General features: G+C 40.6%; 1 protein-coding gene across 1 annotated transcript in view; it reads right to left on the reverse strand.

Moving 5' to 3' along the window:
- Positions 1 to 528: 528 nt before the first annotated feature.
- The window catches only part of FREM3 (FRAS1 related extracellular matrix 3), a 110874-nt gene continuing 93987 nt past the window's right edge, over positions 529 to 17415 (reverse strand). The window contains exons 7-8 of the mRNA XM_007999886.3: positions 10645 to 10794; positions 529 to 2962 (exon numbers count right to left, since the gene is read on the reverse strand). Coding sequence (XP_007998077.3) covers positions 2721 to 2962; positions 10645 to 10794 — 392 coding nt within the window. The 3' untranslated portion in view covers positions 529 to 2720. The remainder of the gene's footprint in view (positions 2963 to 10644; positions 10795 to 17415) is intronic.

Raw genomic sequence — 17415 nt, forward strand, 5'->3', positions numbered from 1 at the left:
TCACATTGCATCCTCCTCTTCTGTATGTAACCTCCATCTCACGCCCTCTTATGAGGACTCTTGTGATTACATTTAGGGCCCATTCAGGATAATCTTCCTATCTCAAGATCCTTAATTACATGTGCAAAGATGCTTTTTCTATATAAGGTAAAATCCATAGGTTCCAGGGATTAGGACAAGTCAGCGCTAAACATTCCTGCAGGGACCCTATGAGACTTCATCACAAATTGTGATAATAACAACAGAATGAGGTCATTATAATCTGTTTAATTTCCTTAATTTCATAAATAGCAACAACTTCCTAATGAGCACATATATTTACCGATTAAATAACTTTAGAGTACATTCACAAAAAAAATGACTGATAATCTCATTACCCTAATAGAAAGTTATTACCATTTCCAGGCATTTTCTTTTAGTGTTTTCCATATGTTTAAGGATTGCAATAGCCACATGGTTGCGGATACTCTAGAATTCATACTATTCTATCACGTAGATATCCTATAATTCAGTTAACCATTTCCTGAGTATTGGGCTGCTTATAATTATTTATTATTATAAATAAGGTTAGGAGCAGCAACATTGTGCTGCCTTAGTGACAAACACATTTTTGAATGCTTAGTTGGCAGAAAACCAACTGTGGAGTCATCAGTGTTGGGTTGCTCCCCATAGTTCAGTCTCCTGGGCTGAGCCCTGGTGGGTACAGCATTTCACCAAGGACCTGTGGCTGGTGTCTCTGCTCCAGTAAATGATGGCCCTTAGCTGCCTCTTTCATTCACCCTGTCAGTGGACCCCTTAAATTGGGCCCTGGGTACTGAAATAAAATATACAACACCTTTCCATTTAAAGTTTACACAAGAATAGCAACATCTAGTATATCTCCATTACACTTTCCAGCTCTGAGAAAACTAAAATATTAAGTGAGAAAAAAAATTTAATTTTTTTTCTATAAAAATGTTAGCATAGGGAAGAGTATATAAGGGATGACAAATGAGCCCAATTTTCAATAGTGTGTAATTCCATTCTTGGTAGGAAATCAGGTATTTTTTCACTCTTTCAGGACACTAGATTACTTTCATTACTGAACTGTAGAATATGCTATAAGTCATAACTAGAATATACCAGGTTTTATCCTAGAAGCCTAAAAAATGTAATTTTGCTTCTCTGGTACGTCTTAATGGGTAGAAACTGGGAATGAAACAGACTTTATAAAAAGCACTGTCTGTGATATCCTCCCTCCAAAAATATGAATGCCTAAACACTGCATTCATCTGAATGTACCTAAGTAACAAAAAATACAGTGAGAAAGAAAAAGAGTGATTTTCTGGAAAACACTGAAAGACTGGAATTAATTTCGAGTTCAAAACAGATTCCTCCATAACGCTGACAATGTGTATTTCCCCTGGGCACACACGTACTTAGCAGGAAATTCAACTGTGGCTTCATCTGGGGCCCGAACCAGGGCATCTGTGGGGTCTCTTAGGTATATCTGAGAGTTATCTTGGTCCAAGTGTAGTTTTTCTATTACTTTTTTTCTAATGCATGTGAAGGGAACATATCTCTTTGACCTGAAGAAGCAGCCCAATAACTATTTGTTGAATTTGAGTTTAAAAGATTTTTGACTCTGGTAGTTGGGCAAATTGCAAGGTAAGGGAGGGTGATTTTCTGTTGGTGGATATGCACTCAGACAGGAATCAGACAGAACTGGAAGAGATCTTAACAGAAATCGAGTCCAAATTTCTCATTTTACAGAGCGAGAAGTGAGGTCAAGAGTTATAAGGTAGTTTAGAAAAATATTTTCTCTGATTGGGAAAATGAAAGTCTAGCAAAGAAGCAAAACCTGGGCTAAGAGTAGACAAGGGCTTCTTGGCCTATATATGCAGACTATATTACAGTCAAGAGCCTTGTCATCCCCATTCAACATTTGGAAAACATGCATCTGGGAATGGTTTCTATTATACACTATGTTGGCTTGAGAATAAGTTAATGTCTGAAACACAAATTTTAAAAAAAGACTTGCACAAGAAATACCTAAAAAGTAATGATGGGGCACAAAGATGTGGTTTCAAAATAATTTGGGAACTTTGATTTATGTGGTATTAGCCACAGCTATATATATTGTCAATTTAACATTAGTTAAGAACTAACTGGGCAGTTTGTGAACTATGCAAATCTTCAACTCTTCTTTCTTCTCCTTTCCACTACTTACATTTTCATCACTTTACTGTTTATTATCCTTTTTTTTTTGCAAAAGAGTGCAAAGGAATAAAGAGTTGAAAAATATTCCTACCAAGTAGTTCTGATAAAGAGTTGTGAAGAAAAATTGAAGAATTCACTAAAAGAACTTTATATATGGAGAGACAGTTGAAAAGTGTTTCATATGCGGCATCAATCAGTAAAGAGAGGTTAATCTTTTGATTTTAACTTTTGATTTAATTGATCACAGTGGATTTCTTGCTTGCCTCAGAAACAAAGTAAAACAAAATAGAAAAAGAACATGAATACGGTCTAATTCTTTGTGGGCTCAATGTTTTCTATGTATATATATTTCTATTTCCATGCAGTCACATAAATTACATTTCCACATATCACCAGAATATAACACCAATGATGGTACAATATCACTGATATCCCAGAATTGCTAAGATCTATAAACAGTAGAGTTTCATTCTGTTGTTAGAAGACATATCTTGACGCTTTTTTTTCCCTCTTAAAGTCTTTCAATCAAAGGAACTACAAGCACTCTGCTTACAGTCAGTGATGGTATCCTTGATGAAAACGGTAGTTTTATTTGGTTCTCCAAGCACTGCACCCATAGGCATCTGAAGAACTAACTCAAACTTCTCTGGGCCTTCCAAGGTGGGCTGTCCCAGGTCATCAAGGATGGTCACTCGGAATGTCTGCAGGTGCACGCCTGGAGCAAAGTCCAGATTTCGGCTGATGCCAACATAATCTGTTCCAGCTAGTGGAAGAGGAAAAGGCACTAGTGAGACAGTAGAATTTGTCATAAGTTTTCCTTCAGAGAAAAATGATCATCATCAACTCTGCGGCATTCTCCTTTGTACCCAGCACTCTCAGGATCATATATTTTGGGTTTGATCCCCAGTAGGGGGAACTTCCATATTCTACCAAATGCCTTGTAGTCCCTTGTGCCATGCCCACCTGCCATCCTCACCAGGGCTTTACACGTCTAGACCAGGCACATCACCTTCCAACTACTTCCACCAAGATTCTGCCAATTGATTGAAGGATCTCTGAAGGTAGCTTCAATTTGAAATGAAAGGATTTGCCTTTTTAATTTTTAACCTTGAAGATAAATATGATACATTTTATTTTGATTAGGTTTCACTCATTCACTTTTGCCAGACATCTGTTTTAATCTCACAACATTCTGCTCAATTTTATGAAGCCATGAAGTTCTGCCATTCTCTGGGTTGTTATTAGTCATTTTTTCAAGCTGGTCCACCTCACCATACAGCTTCTTTGAGACTTATTTGGAAAGTCATTAAATGTAATGATTGTAACATATGATAATCAATGGAATTAAATAGAAACCCCTGAGTGATATAAATATAAAAATAAATAGAGGAACAGAATATTTATATTGTCTCAAGGTACTCCTCCATAAAATATTAATTGCAAAGGAAAAAAGGTAATATAATGAGGAACCCTGGCAGATACTACCTTCCCCAAGTGACCAAAGTTAACACCACCATAATGGGACAAATGGAAACTGTGTGCCATTTGACAGAATACAATGAAAGGATAGTATCATCTTTGTGATATTCCTGCTAAAAATGCATTACCTGAATCTAATTATGAAAAACCATCAGACAAACCCAAATTTGGAAGACATTCTATATAGTATAATAACTGGGTTATAATCTTCAAAAACATCAAGGTGTTGAGAGGACTGTTGTAGACTGAGGAAAACAAAAGCAGACATGACAGCTAAATATAATGCGTGATTTAGAACTGGATTCTTTTGCTGTAAAGAATGATTTGAGGACAACTGTTGAAATTTGAATGAGGTCTGAGTAGATTATGGAAGTGTATCAAGTTAATTTCTCAGTTTATGCTTGTTTTGTGGTTATACAAGAGAAGGTCTTTGAAGGAATTACATTGTAAGTTTTTGGAGACATGGTTCCAAACTTACTCTCAATAGTTGATGAAAAAGAAAAGTATCTCATTCTACTTGTTACTCTTCTGTAAGTTTGAGATTACTCCAAAAATTTTTCTAAAAGGCACCAAATAGTGACATTAAGAAAACAAAACAGAGCCGGGCCTGGTGGATCATTCCTGTAATCCCAGCACTTTGGGAGGCCGAGGCGAGCAGATCACTTGAGGTTAGGAGTTCCAGACCAGCCTGGCCAACATGGTGAAACCCATTTCTACTAAAAGTACAAAAATTAGCAGGGCATGGTGGTGAGTGCCTGTAGTTACAGCTACTTAGGAGGCTGAGGCTCAAGAATCAATTGAACCTGGGAAGCAGAGGTTTCAGTAAACTGAGATCACGTCACTGTACTCCAGCCTGGGTGACAGAGCGAGAGCCTGTCTCAAAAACAAAAACAAAAGCAAGGTTATAGTGAAAATTACTAAGGCAGGAGAGTAATGGATAAGGTTTTGTATCTCATGGACTTTGACTCAAATCTTGGTTTATTGCTTACTTATACTAATTCTTTAACTTCTTTGAGTCTCAGTTTCTTTTCTTCAACTGCAAAATGGGGATAATGATAGCTACCTTATAAGGTTTATTGTGAAGATTATAGATAGTAGAGCAAGGATGCTAACACAGTATCTGGCAAATAGTAGGCATTAAGAACACAGAAGTTATAATTATTAATGTAACAAGGTATATCTTATACATAAGATTAATATAGTTAACTAACCTGAGCAGATATCAAATATTTACTAGGTTCAATAGATTATCAAGTATAAACCTTACTTCTACAACTGTACTTATTAAACCCATGAATCACCACCCCAAACATGAACATTACTTCTATTAGTTCATCCCTACCAGACAGCTAGCAGAGGCATCATTACTTTTATGCAAAGAGGTTTATCTAAAGGAAACTAAATTTCTCTTTCAAACCACAAGCAAAGAAGTCCACCTAACCAAATTGGTTTCTTCACTCTTGTTTTCATGGATACACACAGAGTGATAAATTACCCTGTCTGAAAACTTAAAAAAGAATGAAAAAAAGGGGAGAGGAGTGGCAAGATGGCTGACTAGAAGCAGCTAGTGTGTGCCGCTCTCATGGAGAGGACAGAGAGTGGTGAATAAACACACAAGCTCTGCAGCTGGATTATCCAGGTGGACAGGTTGAGATTCATCAAGGAAGCAACATGACCCACAGAGAACAGAGAAGATGGAGACAGGACAGCTGCCCACCTAGGACTGGGGCGAAGCCAGGGGAGGATCCCCACCGTGGGTAAATGGTGAGTGCGAGCTTCCTGGGACCCACAGTTCTTCCATGAGACTTTGCAACCCTGGGCTCTGGAAATCCCCCATGACCACCCCCACCACTGGTGCCTCCAGACAGACACAGGGAACCGTGTGGAGACGGGGCAGAGCTAAGGCTCAGACATGCATGGAGTCCCAAGGCCCCTGGGAACCCTAAGCTCCTGCTGCCTCACATGCCCCCAGGATAGGGGCTGAATCCACAGAGCTGAAGAGCAGATGGATTATACATCTTGCTTCCACTGAACTCACTAAACAAAGCCCACTGGCTTGGGACCCCAGCGTGGCCACTTGAGCTTACAGGCTGGTAGCAGCCCTGTATTTCCCTGGGATGGAGATCCCAGTGGTAGCATGCAGGCCTGTCGGTTTTGCTGGTTTGCAGCTCTGGCCCCTGCAGTCTTCAGGCTCTGGAGAGAGCAAAAAGATTGAGAACTAATGTAACCCCCAGCACAGCACAGCTGCCTTATGGAGAAATAGACTGTTTTCCCCATGAGTCCTGCCTCTGCTACCTCTTACTGGGCAGGGCCTCCCGACCTGGGACGCCGGCCACCCCAGCCCCACCTAGGCTCTTGGCTGGTAGCAGTTCTGCACTTCCTTGGGACAGAGCTCCCAGAAGTAGCAGTGCCACCATTTTTGCTGCTCCACAACCCCCACTCCTGCTGAGCTCAGGCTTGGGAGGGAGCAAAGAGATTCAGGACTAACTCAGGCCTCCAGCCCAGTGCAGCAGCCTTACAGAAAAGTGCCCAGGCTGTTCTCCATGTGAGTCCCTGCCACTGTTACTCCTCACTGGGCAGGGCCTCTCGACCTGGGAATCCAGCACAGCCACCTTGTCTCCACCTGAACCCTTTAATCATTGGTGGCTCTGCATTTCTCTGGGGAGGAAATCCCAAAGACAATGCAAAACCTCTCTGCCATTGCAGCTGCAGTCTACTGCCCTTACTGCCCTCAGGCTGGGGAAGGAACAAAGGGCTGGTCAAGTTACCAGCACCTCCAGCATGCCACAAACACCATACGGAGAGGAGCTCAGTTTCTCTTTCCTGGGAGCCTCTACTGTTCACCAGGCAGGGCCCCCAGCTCAGGACTGCAGAGCGGCTGCCCTGCCCCTGGCTGAGCACTCCCACTGGTAGTGGCTCTGTGTCTTCCTGGGCTGGAGCTCCCAGTGGCAACTCACAGCCCCTCTGCCACTGCCACTGCAGTGGTTCTGCCAGTGCTGCCCTCAGACTGGGGAAAGAACAAAGAGTCTGAGGGCTTTACTCCCACCTCTACCATGCCAGTTGCCATATGGAGAGGAGCCAAGTCTGTTTTCCCTGTGAGCCGCCGACCTTCTGCTCTTCACCAAACAGGTCTCCTGGCTCAAGCCCACAGCACAGCTGCACTACCTCCTGACTGAACATTTCCATTGGCAGTGGCTCTGCATTTCTCTGGGATGGAGCTCCCAGAGGCAACTGAAAGTTCTTCAGTTATTGCCACTGTAGTGGTACTGCCCTTGCTGCCCCCAGACAGACAAGAAAAGGAACAAAGATTCTGAGTGCTTTACTCACACCTCCAGCTCTTAACTGCCCTAAGGAGAAGAGGCCAGTCTGTCCTCCCTGTGAGCCTCCTGCATCCCCTGCTCATCACCAGGCAGGCCCTCCCCAGTCCCCCAAGCTTGGGCTCAGAATGCAGTCACTCTGATTGTAGTAGCTCTGTGTTTCTCTGGGGTGGAGCTCCAAGAGACAAGTGGAAAACCCTCTGCCATTACCACGGCTAAAGGTCCCTGTCCTCATCGCCCCCAAGCAGGAGAGGACATGTAAAACCTGAGCTTGCCTCAGGGCTGTGGTGTATAGCTTAGGAATGCAAAGTCAGGATCTGCAGCCAGCACTCAAGTAAGAGAGGAGCCCACACTGTTAGAGTGCTGAGAGGGAACATGGCTGCAAATGCACAAAGGAGCCATTTGGCTGACAGCCTGCCTACCAGCCATTACACTTACACACCATCTTCTAGATCACAGCCCAAACTTCAAAACCAACAATACTGTGCATATAAAACCCTGTGAAACCAAGGACAAGAATTCAGCTACAAATGAAGACCCTGAACAAAGCCTTGGCCCTCTGAAAACATCCAGAAACAAAGTCAACTGACTATACTAAAATTACATCACAGTTAAAGGAATATAAGCTCACACAGATGAGAAAGAACCAGCATAATAACTCTGGCAACTCAAAAAGCCATAGTGTCTTCCTTCCTCCAAATGACTGTACTAGTTCCCTGGCAATGGTTCTTAACCAGGCTGAAATGACTGAAATGACAGATATAGAATTCAGAATATGGTTAGGAATAACGATAATTGACATTCAGGTGAAAATCAAAACCAATCCAAGGAATCTAGGGATAACAATAAAATGAGGTAATAACTGAAAGATGAAATGAAGAAAGAACCAACAAATTTGGTAAAGCTGAAAACACACTACAAGAATTTCATAATACAATTGAAAATATTTATTATTTTTTAATTAATTAATTTAATTTTTTTTTTTTTTTTTTTTTTTTTTTTTGAGACAGGGTCGAACTCTGTTACCCAGACTGGAATGTATGGCTCACCACAGTCTCAACTTCCTGGGCTCAGGGGCTCAGGTGATCTTCCCACCTCAGCCTTCCAAGTAGCTTGGACTACAGGTGCATGCCACCATGCCTGGCTAATTTTTTTGTATTTTTTGAAGAGACGGGGTTTTGCCATGTTGCCCAGGTTGGTCTTGAACTCCTGGGCTCAAGCAGTCCACCTGCCTAGGCCTCCAAAAGTGCTAGGATTAGAGATGAGAGCTACTGTGCTGGGCCAATTGCAAGTATTATCAACAGAATTGACCAAGCTGAGGAAGGAACCTCATAGCAAAAAGGTTCTCTGAATGAACACAATCAAAAAGAGAAAAGAATAAAAAAGAATGTGCAAAACTTCTTAGAAATATGGGATTATGTAAAGAGACCAAATCTATGACTCATTGGCATCCCTAAAAGAGAGGAAGAGAAACCAAACAACTTGGAAAATATATTTGAAGATATTGTCCATGCAAATTTCCCCAACTTCACTAGAGAGGCCAATATTCAAATTCAGGAAATGCAGAGAACCCTGCAAAATACTGTATAAGACAACTATCCCCAAGACACATAGTCATCAGATTTTCCAAGGTTGACATGAAAGACAAAAATATTAAAGGCAGCTAAAGAGAAGAGAAAGGCAGCAAAGAGAACCTCATCAGGCTAATGGCAGACCTTTCAGCAGAAATTCTACAGGCCAGAAGAGATTGGGGGCCTATATTCAGCATTATTAAAAAAAAAGAAACTCAACCAAGAATTTTATATCCAGCCAAACTAAGCTTCATCAAAAAAGGAGAAATAAGATCTTTATCAGACAAGCAAATATTAAGGGAATTCATTACCATCAGACCTGCCTTACAGGAGGTTTTAAAGGAGCACTAAATATGGAAACATAAGACCGTTATGGCCACTACAAAAACACACTTAAGTACATAGACCATTGATACTATAAAGCAACTACACAACTGAGTCTGTATAATAAATCAGCTAACAACAAGACGACAGCATTAAATCCTCACATATCAATATTAACCTTGAATGTAAACAGGCTAAATGACCCAATTAAAAGACCATAGAGTTGCAAGTTAGATAAAGAAGAAAGATCCAACCATATGCTGTCTTCAAAAGACCCATCTCACATGCAATGACAGTCATAGGTTCAAAATAAAGGGATGGAGAAAAATCTACCAAACAAACGGAAAACAAAAAAGCAGGGGTTGCTATTCTAATTTCAGACAAAACAGACTTTAAGCCAACAGTGATTAAAAAAAAAAAGACAAAGACAGGCATTATATAACGGTAAAGGGTTTAATTCAACAAGAAGACTTAACTATCCTGAGTAATATTTATGTGCCCAACAGAGGAGTATCCTGATTCATAAAACAAGTCCTTAAAGATCTATGAAGAGACTATAACCATACAATAATATTGTAACCATACAATAATAGAGGGAGACTTCAACACCCTATTGACAGCATTAGACAGACCATCAAGGCAGAAAAGTAACAAAGGTATTTGGGACCCGAATTTGACACTTGACCAAATGGACCTAATAGACATTTATGGAACTCTGCACCCGGAACTAACAGAATATACATTCTTCTCTTCTGCACATAGCACATACTCTAAAATCGACTACACCATTGGCCATAAAAATTATTAGCAAATTCAAAAAATTCAGAAGTATACCAATCACATTCTCAGACTATATAACAATAAAAATAGAAACCAATACCATGAACATCACTCAAAACCATACAATTACATGGAAATTAAACAGCCTGCTACTGAATGACTTCTTGGCAAACAATGTAATTAAGGCAGAAATCAAGAAATTTTTTGAAACCAATGAGAACAAAGATACAACATACCAGAACTTCTGGGACACTGCGAAAGCAGTAGTAAGAGGAAAGTTTATAGTGCTAAATGCTCACATCAAAAAGTTAGAAAGATGTAAAAGTAACAACCTAATACCACACCAAAAGGTCACAACTGCAAATGAGAAAATGTGGGCATCAATGTACATGAAAGTGTCCTTTTCTTTTCCTGTTGGGTCCTGTTCTTTTTCTGATAAAGCACCTGACAGGTACTCTACAGGAAATGGTATCTAGAATTGTGCCATGCTGTCAGCTAGGCCTTGGTCATCCATGTCAGGAAATGCAAAGGTAAGCAGGGCATGAACACATGCTGTTTGAAGCTAAGGCAAATGCCTGAGTCTGAAGTGGAAACCTCCTACCCTTCAAAGGTCTAATATGTGATGGGATTCTTCCAGGAGCTTGGAATTGCTTGGCCATTATGGGGGTAATTTCATCTGAAATATTTATGAGCAGTTTAAGTATCTATAAATATTCTGAACTTTGGAAAAATTAATTTGAGCCCATGACAAGCAAGTGGATAATAAATGAATCATAAAGGCTGCTGTTTGAATAACGTATTTATTTCATAACTAGCAGAAGTCATTACATATACAAACCACCTACGTGCTGAAACCAGAGAAACTTTCATTCAGAGTCCATCAACAAAGACTAAGTGTGCTTACACTTAACAGACTAGATCCCACCATAAACATGTATCATGATAATGATATGTTCTTTGTGTGGCCCTCTCACCTTCTGCTGACTCCTGCTCTGACTTTCTGGAGCGCACGATGATGGATGATGGTTGGGAAAGATCAGTGCCTCTTCTCCAAACACAAACCTCCACAGAGCCAGCACTTTCATTGACGTGATATTCAGCATCCCCAAAGTGCAGGACAGGTTCTAGAGAGGCAAAAAAAGATAAACTAAGAATGCTTCAGCCTGCCTGGTGTACTGTCTCCTTTGGCCCTGTGTGAGCCTGGGCATTTGTTATAATTGTCAGACATGACGGATCCCATAGGTTTTGTTTTTTTATATAGCTCAGGGAGAACAAAAACAAAAACACACAAAAAACCACATCAGAGTCACATGCCATGACTTTGACTCCAGGAAATGCCATGAGATGAAGTCAGTTGGGATGCTATTCATTTTTTTTTAAGAACTTTCCATTACATAGAAGAGATTTTCCTACTAGGGAAAATTGGCCAATCAGCTGTAACTCAGGCAAGTCTGCTATTGTTTGGGAAAAGATGGTGGAGAAGTTAGAGAGGCTTTTTTGGCAGGGAGAAAATTGCTGTTCCTGTGGAAGGACAGTTGAGCCAGAATTTTGAGTTTGATCACGATGGCTGTGGCTTTTCTTAGGGCATTTGCCGATTACAGGGACAGATGGAAATCCTGGGGCAGTGAATGAGGGGGAGGAGAAATCCTGTTAGCTGAGATGCCAGAAGCACTTCCCCAAGAGGCCAAGAAGTGGCTTCATAGAAAAAGAAGGCTGAAGCAGACCAACCAGCACAGACACCAGGCTTCAGCGGTGGGTAGAAGGGAATTGTACATCTTCTAAAAGGAGGAAGAGGTTGACAATGCGAATGTTGCTTTGGTTAAGCAAATACACCTATCCATACGCCGTTCGCTCTGTTCTAAAAAGTAGCTATGAACTTAGGTGATTATTTAAAGCATATACAAGACTTAGCTGTAACAGTACCTACTATATGTACTGTCATGAAAAAGGTTTTGAGATGAATGCTTTTGTTGGTTGTGACATCTGGAGGCAAAAAATGTAAATATTAGGAAGTAGATTCATCATGGAGGGACGACCCCTTGAGCTTGTCGAATGGAAAATTAGTTATGGAGATGACACCTTTGCAAACATATTGCAACGCATCAGGAGCATATCTGAATTTAAATTCAAATTTTGGAGGCTAGAAATCAGATTTAGTAAATATTTGCTTCAAGGTGTATTTTAGTAGATCTCTTAACTGCTGAGGGAGTAGTAGTAGTAAAACTGCTGAAAGTTTTACCATGGCATACAAGACCTCTCCTAATCTGATTTGAGTCCATTTTTTCTGGAATCATCTGGTGCCATACCCCACTCTGTGGCTTGTGTCCTGGTTATGCCAAAGAGCTCCCAATACACTGAACACAGCATGCATTTATGAGCCTCCATCTTTGTTGGTGATGTTCTCTGAGCTGGAATGTGCCAATTTGGCAAATGCCGACTCATTTTTTTTAAGGCTTTGATAAAGAGTTGCCTTCTCTGGGAAGCCATATTTATTTCCTCAAGAAATAATCATTCTTCACTCTGTGCTTCCCTAACATTTCAAATAGTTCTATAACTGTAGTAATGGAACACACTTGCAATTTGCTCACCTCAGGCATACAGCAGGCAGATGGCCTGCACTCAGAAAAGGGTGGTAGAGTCATTCTTTCTTTTCTTTTTAATGAACATGTAGTAATTGTACATATTTATGGGGTACATAGTGGTGTTTTGATATATTTATGGCATAGTGATCAGGTCAGGGTAATGTGCATATCCCATTCTTTCTTCCCTTACTAATAACTTTCTCCTCATTATTGCTAATGGGTGTTTCTGATGCCTCCACGGTTGGGACAGGACAGCAGGCGGAGAGGCAGGAGTAGCAGAAAAGTTATTTCTTGAACACTTTCATGGATGTCAGTACTCTTTGGTCTCGGAAGATGGAAGAAAAGCTGATTCTGTTTATCGTGGACACTTTTGCAAGTTCTTTGGAGATCTCTCACTCCCACAGCTGGGTATCTCTTATCTGCAGTTTTCTTGATCAGGATGAAACAGCTATATTCTGACTGGTGACTTAATCATTCCTCAACCTATTTAGCATTTGGCAGTACCTCTGTTCAGCCTCTAGATGGCACCTTTGGACGCGACCTAAGACAAGTTCTTTCCGGCTCACTCTTGTATGCATGGCTAACATGTGGTCCATGCCAACCTTCTTGCATCCTCTGCCTTGATAAACTCCAGGAATACTGCTTAACCCCAATGCAGTCCCTCTCTTTTGTTCATCCACCAAAGCAGCCAACCAGTTTATCTCCCACATTGAGATTTTCCAGGCAGAGCCAGATCCCAGTTCACTGGGTTCTCCACATTGCAGGTGGCACACATACCTCCCAAATGGTCTCCTTCGAGCCCCCTCTCTTGATTTAGCATCTCTTTAAAGTGCAAAAATGTTAAATACATTCTAACATGCTGTCCTGTGTTTTTATCAGAGCCTTATGAACTGTTCTCAAGGTCAGGGACCATATTCTATATGCCCTTGTATTTTTAGTGATGCAGTGGCTAGCATATTGACAAAGTCTCAAGAATTCATCAAATGGACAGTTTTAACTCTCTTCTGAGATATTTTGAACTTATTAAAAAGTTTTTTGAAAAAAAGGTCTGGACAAAGTTACCTGTATTTTTAGCAGAGGAATTATATTGTGTGGCATTGGGGAAGGGCAAGAAGTGAGAAAAGTAAAAAAACATTTGGATCAGTTATACTGTTGTTCAGAGAAAAAAATGTCAGAACTCAAGCCTCTGAATACACTAAGATATAAGACATAAGAGGAGGATAGTGACACTTGGAAAAAATGTCATGAAATTATTTCTAGATGCTCTAGGTATTGAGTATCAGGAGATCTGTCAGAATAGAGAAAATAGCTCCTCCATGTAGCACAGAAGAGTTTCCAAGTACTCTTTACCTTAACTCTGTCTGAGAAACTGAGATGCTAGCAGTGATTCTAAAGGATGGGCAATTAGGAGAGTATGATGCTTTGACCACATCATATTTATGTTAAATGGATTCCACAGCCATAGATGAGTTTTAATCTCCTTTAAGAGACAATGTCTTTTACATGAGAATAGGAAAAATAAATACGATGTCAGAAATTAAGCTCTCAGAGAGATAAGATTATCATTTAAAATGAGCTCAGTGTTCATATTCAGAGACATTTAATGCCAAGTTTTGCAGGTGAGGTAACAGAAACAATGTTGGTAAACTGAGAAACCATACAGAACAGAATGGATGCCAACAGATGGAAGATAGAAAAATATTTTTCCAGTTGCCTCAGGATAGAAAACAGATTCTAGAAACAGACTGGTAGGCTTAATCTTTAGAAAAATTCTAGAACTGCTTATTTAAACAGGTTTTGAATTCTGAGAAAAGAAATATAATGCCCATTGGTCAGTATTGGTTCTTTAATATCAGATTTGGCAAAGTCAATTCAATGTTTTTTCAAAAAAATATTTTTTAGTTCAGTTCAAGAAACATCTATTGAGCATCCCCTATGTGCTGTAAGCATGGTGCTAGTTACTGGGAATGTAAAGAGATACACAGTCTTGTTTTCGAGATATTTTTGGTATAACAGGGCCTCCACACCAGTTCCTTCTTTTGCTATAGCACCTAGGATTTTAAAATCCTAGGTGCTATAGCAGAAGGGGGCCAGGTACGGTGGCTCATGCCTGTAATCCTAGCACTTTGGGAGGCCGAGGCAGGTGGATCACGCGATCAGGAGATCGAGACCATCCTGGCTAACACGGTGAAACCCCGTCTCTACTAAAAATACAAAAAAATTAGCCGGGCGCGGTGGTGGGCGCCTGTAGTCCCAGCTACTCGGAAGGCTGAGGCAGAAGAATGGCGTGAACCCGGGGGGCGGAGCTTGCAGTGAGCCGAGATCGCGCCACTGCTCCAGCCTGGGCAACAGAGCGACACTCCGTCTCAAAAAAAAAAAAAAAAAAAAGAAACTGCCTTTGAGGCTCAGGAGTCCTGGAGAAAATAAGGTGCTATGTCTTTAAAAATTAATGAGAATTGACCAATGAGAGAGGTGGGAAAAATAGGTAGAGTGGCTAGTAAGAACAAAGACACACAAGCAAGAAAAACATCTAGCATTTAGGAAGGGATGCAAGAACTCGTTTATTGGTAGTGTGTAAGGTGAGAACAGAGGAATGGTTGGAATGAATTTAGAGAGAAAGATAATCATTTTAGGTAGATGGGACTTGACATTTTAGATTTTATAGAATGTGGAAACCAATTTTAGGCAGTGAAAAGGTGTTTGGGTTTTTGTTTTCTGTATATCTGTCCAGTGTCAGTGTGGCCCATGAATTTAGGAGGAGTTAGTGCAACCCATTAGAAAGGTATTGCAATTATTCATGTGAGACATGATGATGATGCTACTAGTAGGCAGTAGCATTAGTGATGGAGTGGAAGAGGTGAATGTAAGAAGTGCCCTGAACAGCACACAGTGACTAATGCAGCGGCTTCTAGGATGCCCTGCAAATTTCTAGTGTGTGTGGGTGGGAGTGGGAGGCACTAGCTCAGTTGGGAATAAAGCAGGTGGAACAGTGTTGACTGAGGGTAAGAGAAAGAAAGATGATGAGTTTGATTATAGGTGTGTTGAATTTGAGTGGCCTGTGGTGCATTTAAGTAGATATTTCGGAAAAACCCTTTCATGCATGAATCTAGAGTTCAAAAATCAAGCCTCACAGTGGCTCATGCCTGGCTGAGGAGGGGGGATCACTGGAGATCAGGAGTTCGAGACCAGCCTGGGAAACATAGCGAGATCCCATCTCTACAAAAGAATAAATAATTAGCTGGGTGTGGTGCACATGCCTGTAGTCCCAGCTTTGTGGGAGGCTGAGGTAGGAGGATCACTTGAGCCCAGGAGATTGAGGCTGCAGTGAGCCATGATTGTACCATTGCACAGCAGTCTGAGCAAAAGAGCGAGACTTTGTTTCAAAAAATAAAAAATCAAGCTAGGGCCGGAGATAAGATTTGGAAGTCTTAAGCATACAGATTGGGGTTAATCCTATATTAGATGGTATGATCGTCTACTATGGCTGAATAAAAAGAGGATCATAGCGGAGAGCATCAACCCTTGGAGAGAAAGACCGAGTGACAGGAGCCCCAAAAAGAGACCAAAAACAAACAGATGGAAAAATAAGCAAACAAGCAAAAACAAACAAGCAAAAAATAGTTGGCAAGATGGAGAGAGAGGAGTTTGAAACAGGAAAATCAAGAGAGTAAAGAATTTTGAGAAGAATGAGTGGTCACGATGTCAAATGCAGCAAGCATATCCAGAAAGATACACGTAAGCCAACAGTGGATGTCAATGGCAAAATCCCAAAACACATCGTATGAAATTTCAGCTGCATAAAGGAAATTAACTATAGTGCCCATATGAAAGAAGATAGAAAATCTACTCAGGAAGACCTGCTTAGATAAGCACAGTTTTTATGCCAGTATCTTAAAATTTTGACTACTGTTGCTTTGTAAATATTTTGAAATCAGGAAATGTGATGCTTCCAGTTCTGCTCTTCTTTCTCAGAACTGTTTTGGCTTTTAAAATCAATAAATAAATTCAGTACAGATGGAAAATACAAATCAACATACAAAAATCACTAGCATTTCTTTACACTAATAACAAACTATCTGAAAAGAAAATTAGGAAAACAACCCCATTTACATTCAAATACTATCAGAATAAAACACTTAGGCATAAACTTAACTAAGGCAGGAAAAGACTTGTACACTGCACTGAAAACTACAAAACATTGATAAAATAATTAAGAAGACATACATATGGAAAGACATCCTGTGTTCATTAAAATATCCATTCTACTGAAGGCAATCTATAGATTCAAATACCATAAACTGAGTAACTTATAAACAACAGAAATTTATCACAACTCTGGAGGCTTGGAAGTCTAAGATCAAAGCACTGGCAGATTCAGCATCTGGTAATGGTCCACCTTCTAATTCATAGATGTTGCCTTCTTGCTATACACTTACACGACAAAAGAGGTGAGGAGTCTCTTTTAGGTCTCTTACATAAGGGAACTAGTACTGTTCATGAGGGCTCTGCCCTCATAATCTAATCACCTTCCAGAGTCCGCACCTCCTAATGCTATCATCTTGGAGGTTAGAATTTCAACATATAAATTTGGGGGAGACACAAACATTCCGTACCCTGCAGTGGCCCTCAGCATCTAGAGTATGGTGGGTTACATCAGTGGTCTGAGGCAGGTAGACAGAAGCCAGTGACTTGGGAAGGCCCCAGTAAAAATCAGAACATTTATGTGTAGTCACATCCTTTTCTTCCCTGCCCAGGTACAAGCTGTAATATCACCTTAGAGCTGTTTTCTTTTCCCCTGCCCACTCACTTTGCACTGAGCTGGAGGCTGCAGCTGTGGCATGTGCTAGCTTGCTATTATGAATTCTAGTTTTGTTCTCAGTAGTAGCTTCTGGACATCTATAGTATGTGAGGTTGTTAGTACTCAGTGACAGGTGACACAGAAGCCAGTGTTTTGTGCATGCCCCAGAAAAGTCAAGGCATTAGAGGTATAGTGCTTCTCTTTTCCTCCTTCCTCAAAGAAAAGCTTGGAGCTCCCAATTGTATGGCACTGTGCTTATCTTGCCCTTGATATAGGACTATAGGCTCAGAAGCACCGCATCTGAAGAGAGAAATATAACTTGGGGAGCTACTTAAAAATCTAGTAGTTAGTCTTCACATTTTCTG

Source organism: Chlorocebus sabaeus, chromosome 7, assembly GCF_047675955.1.
Source record: "Chlorocebus sabaeus isolate Y175 chromosome 7, mChlSab1.0.hap1, whole genome shotgun sequence".
NCBI lineage: Eukaryota > Metazoa > Chordata > Mammalia > Primates > Cercopithecidae > Chlorocebus > Chlorocebus sabaeus.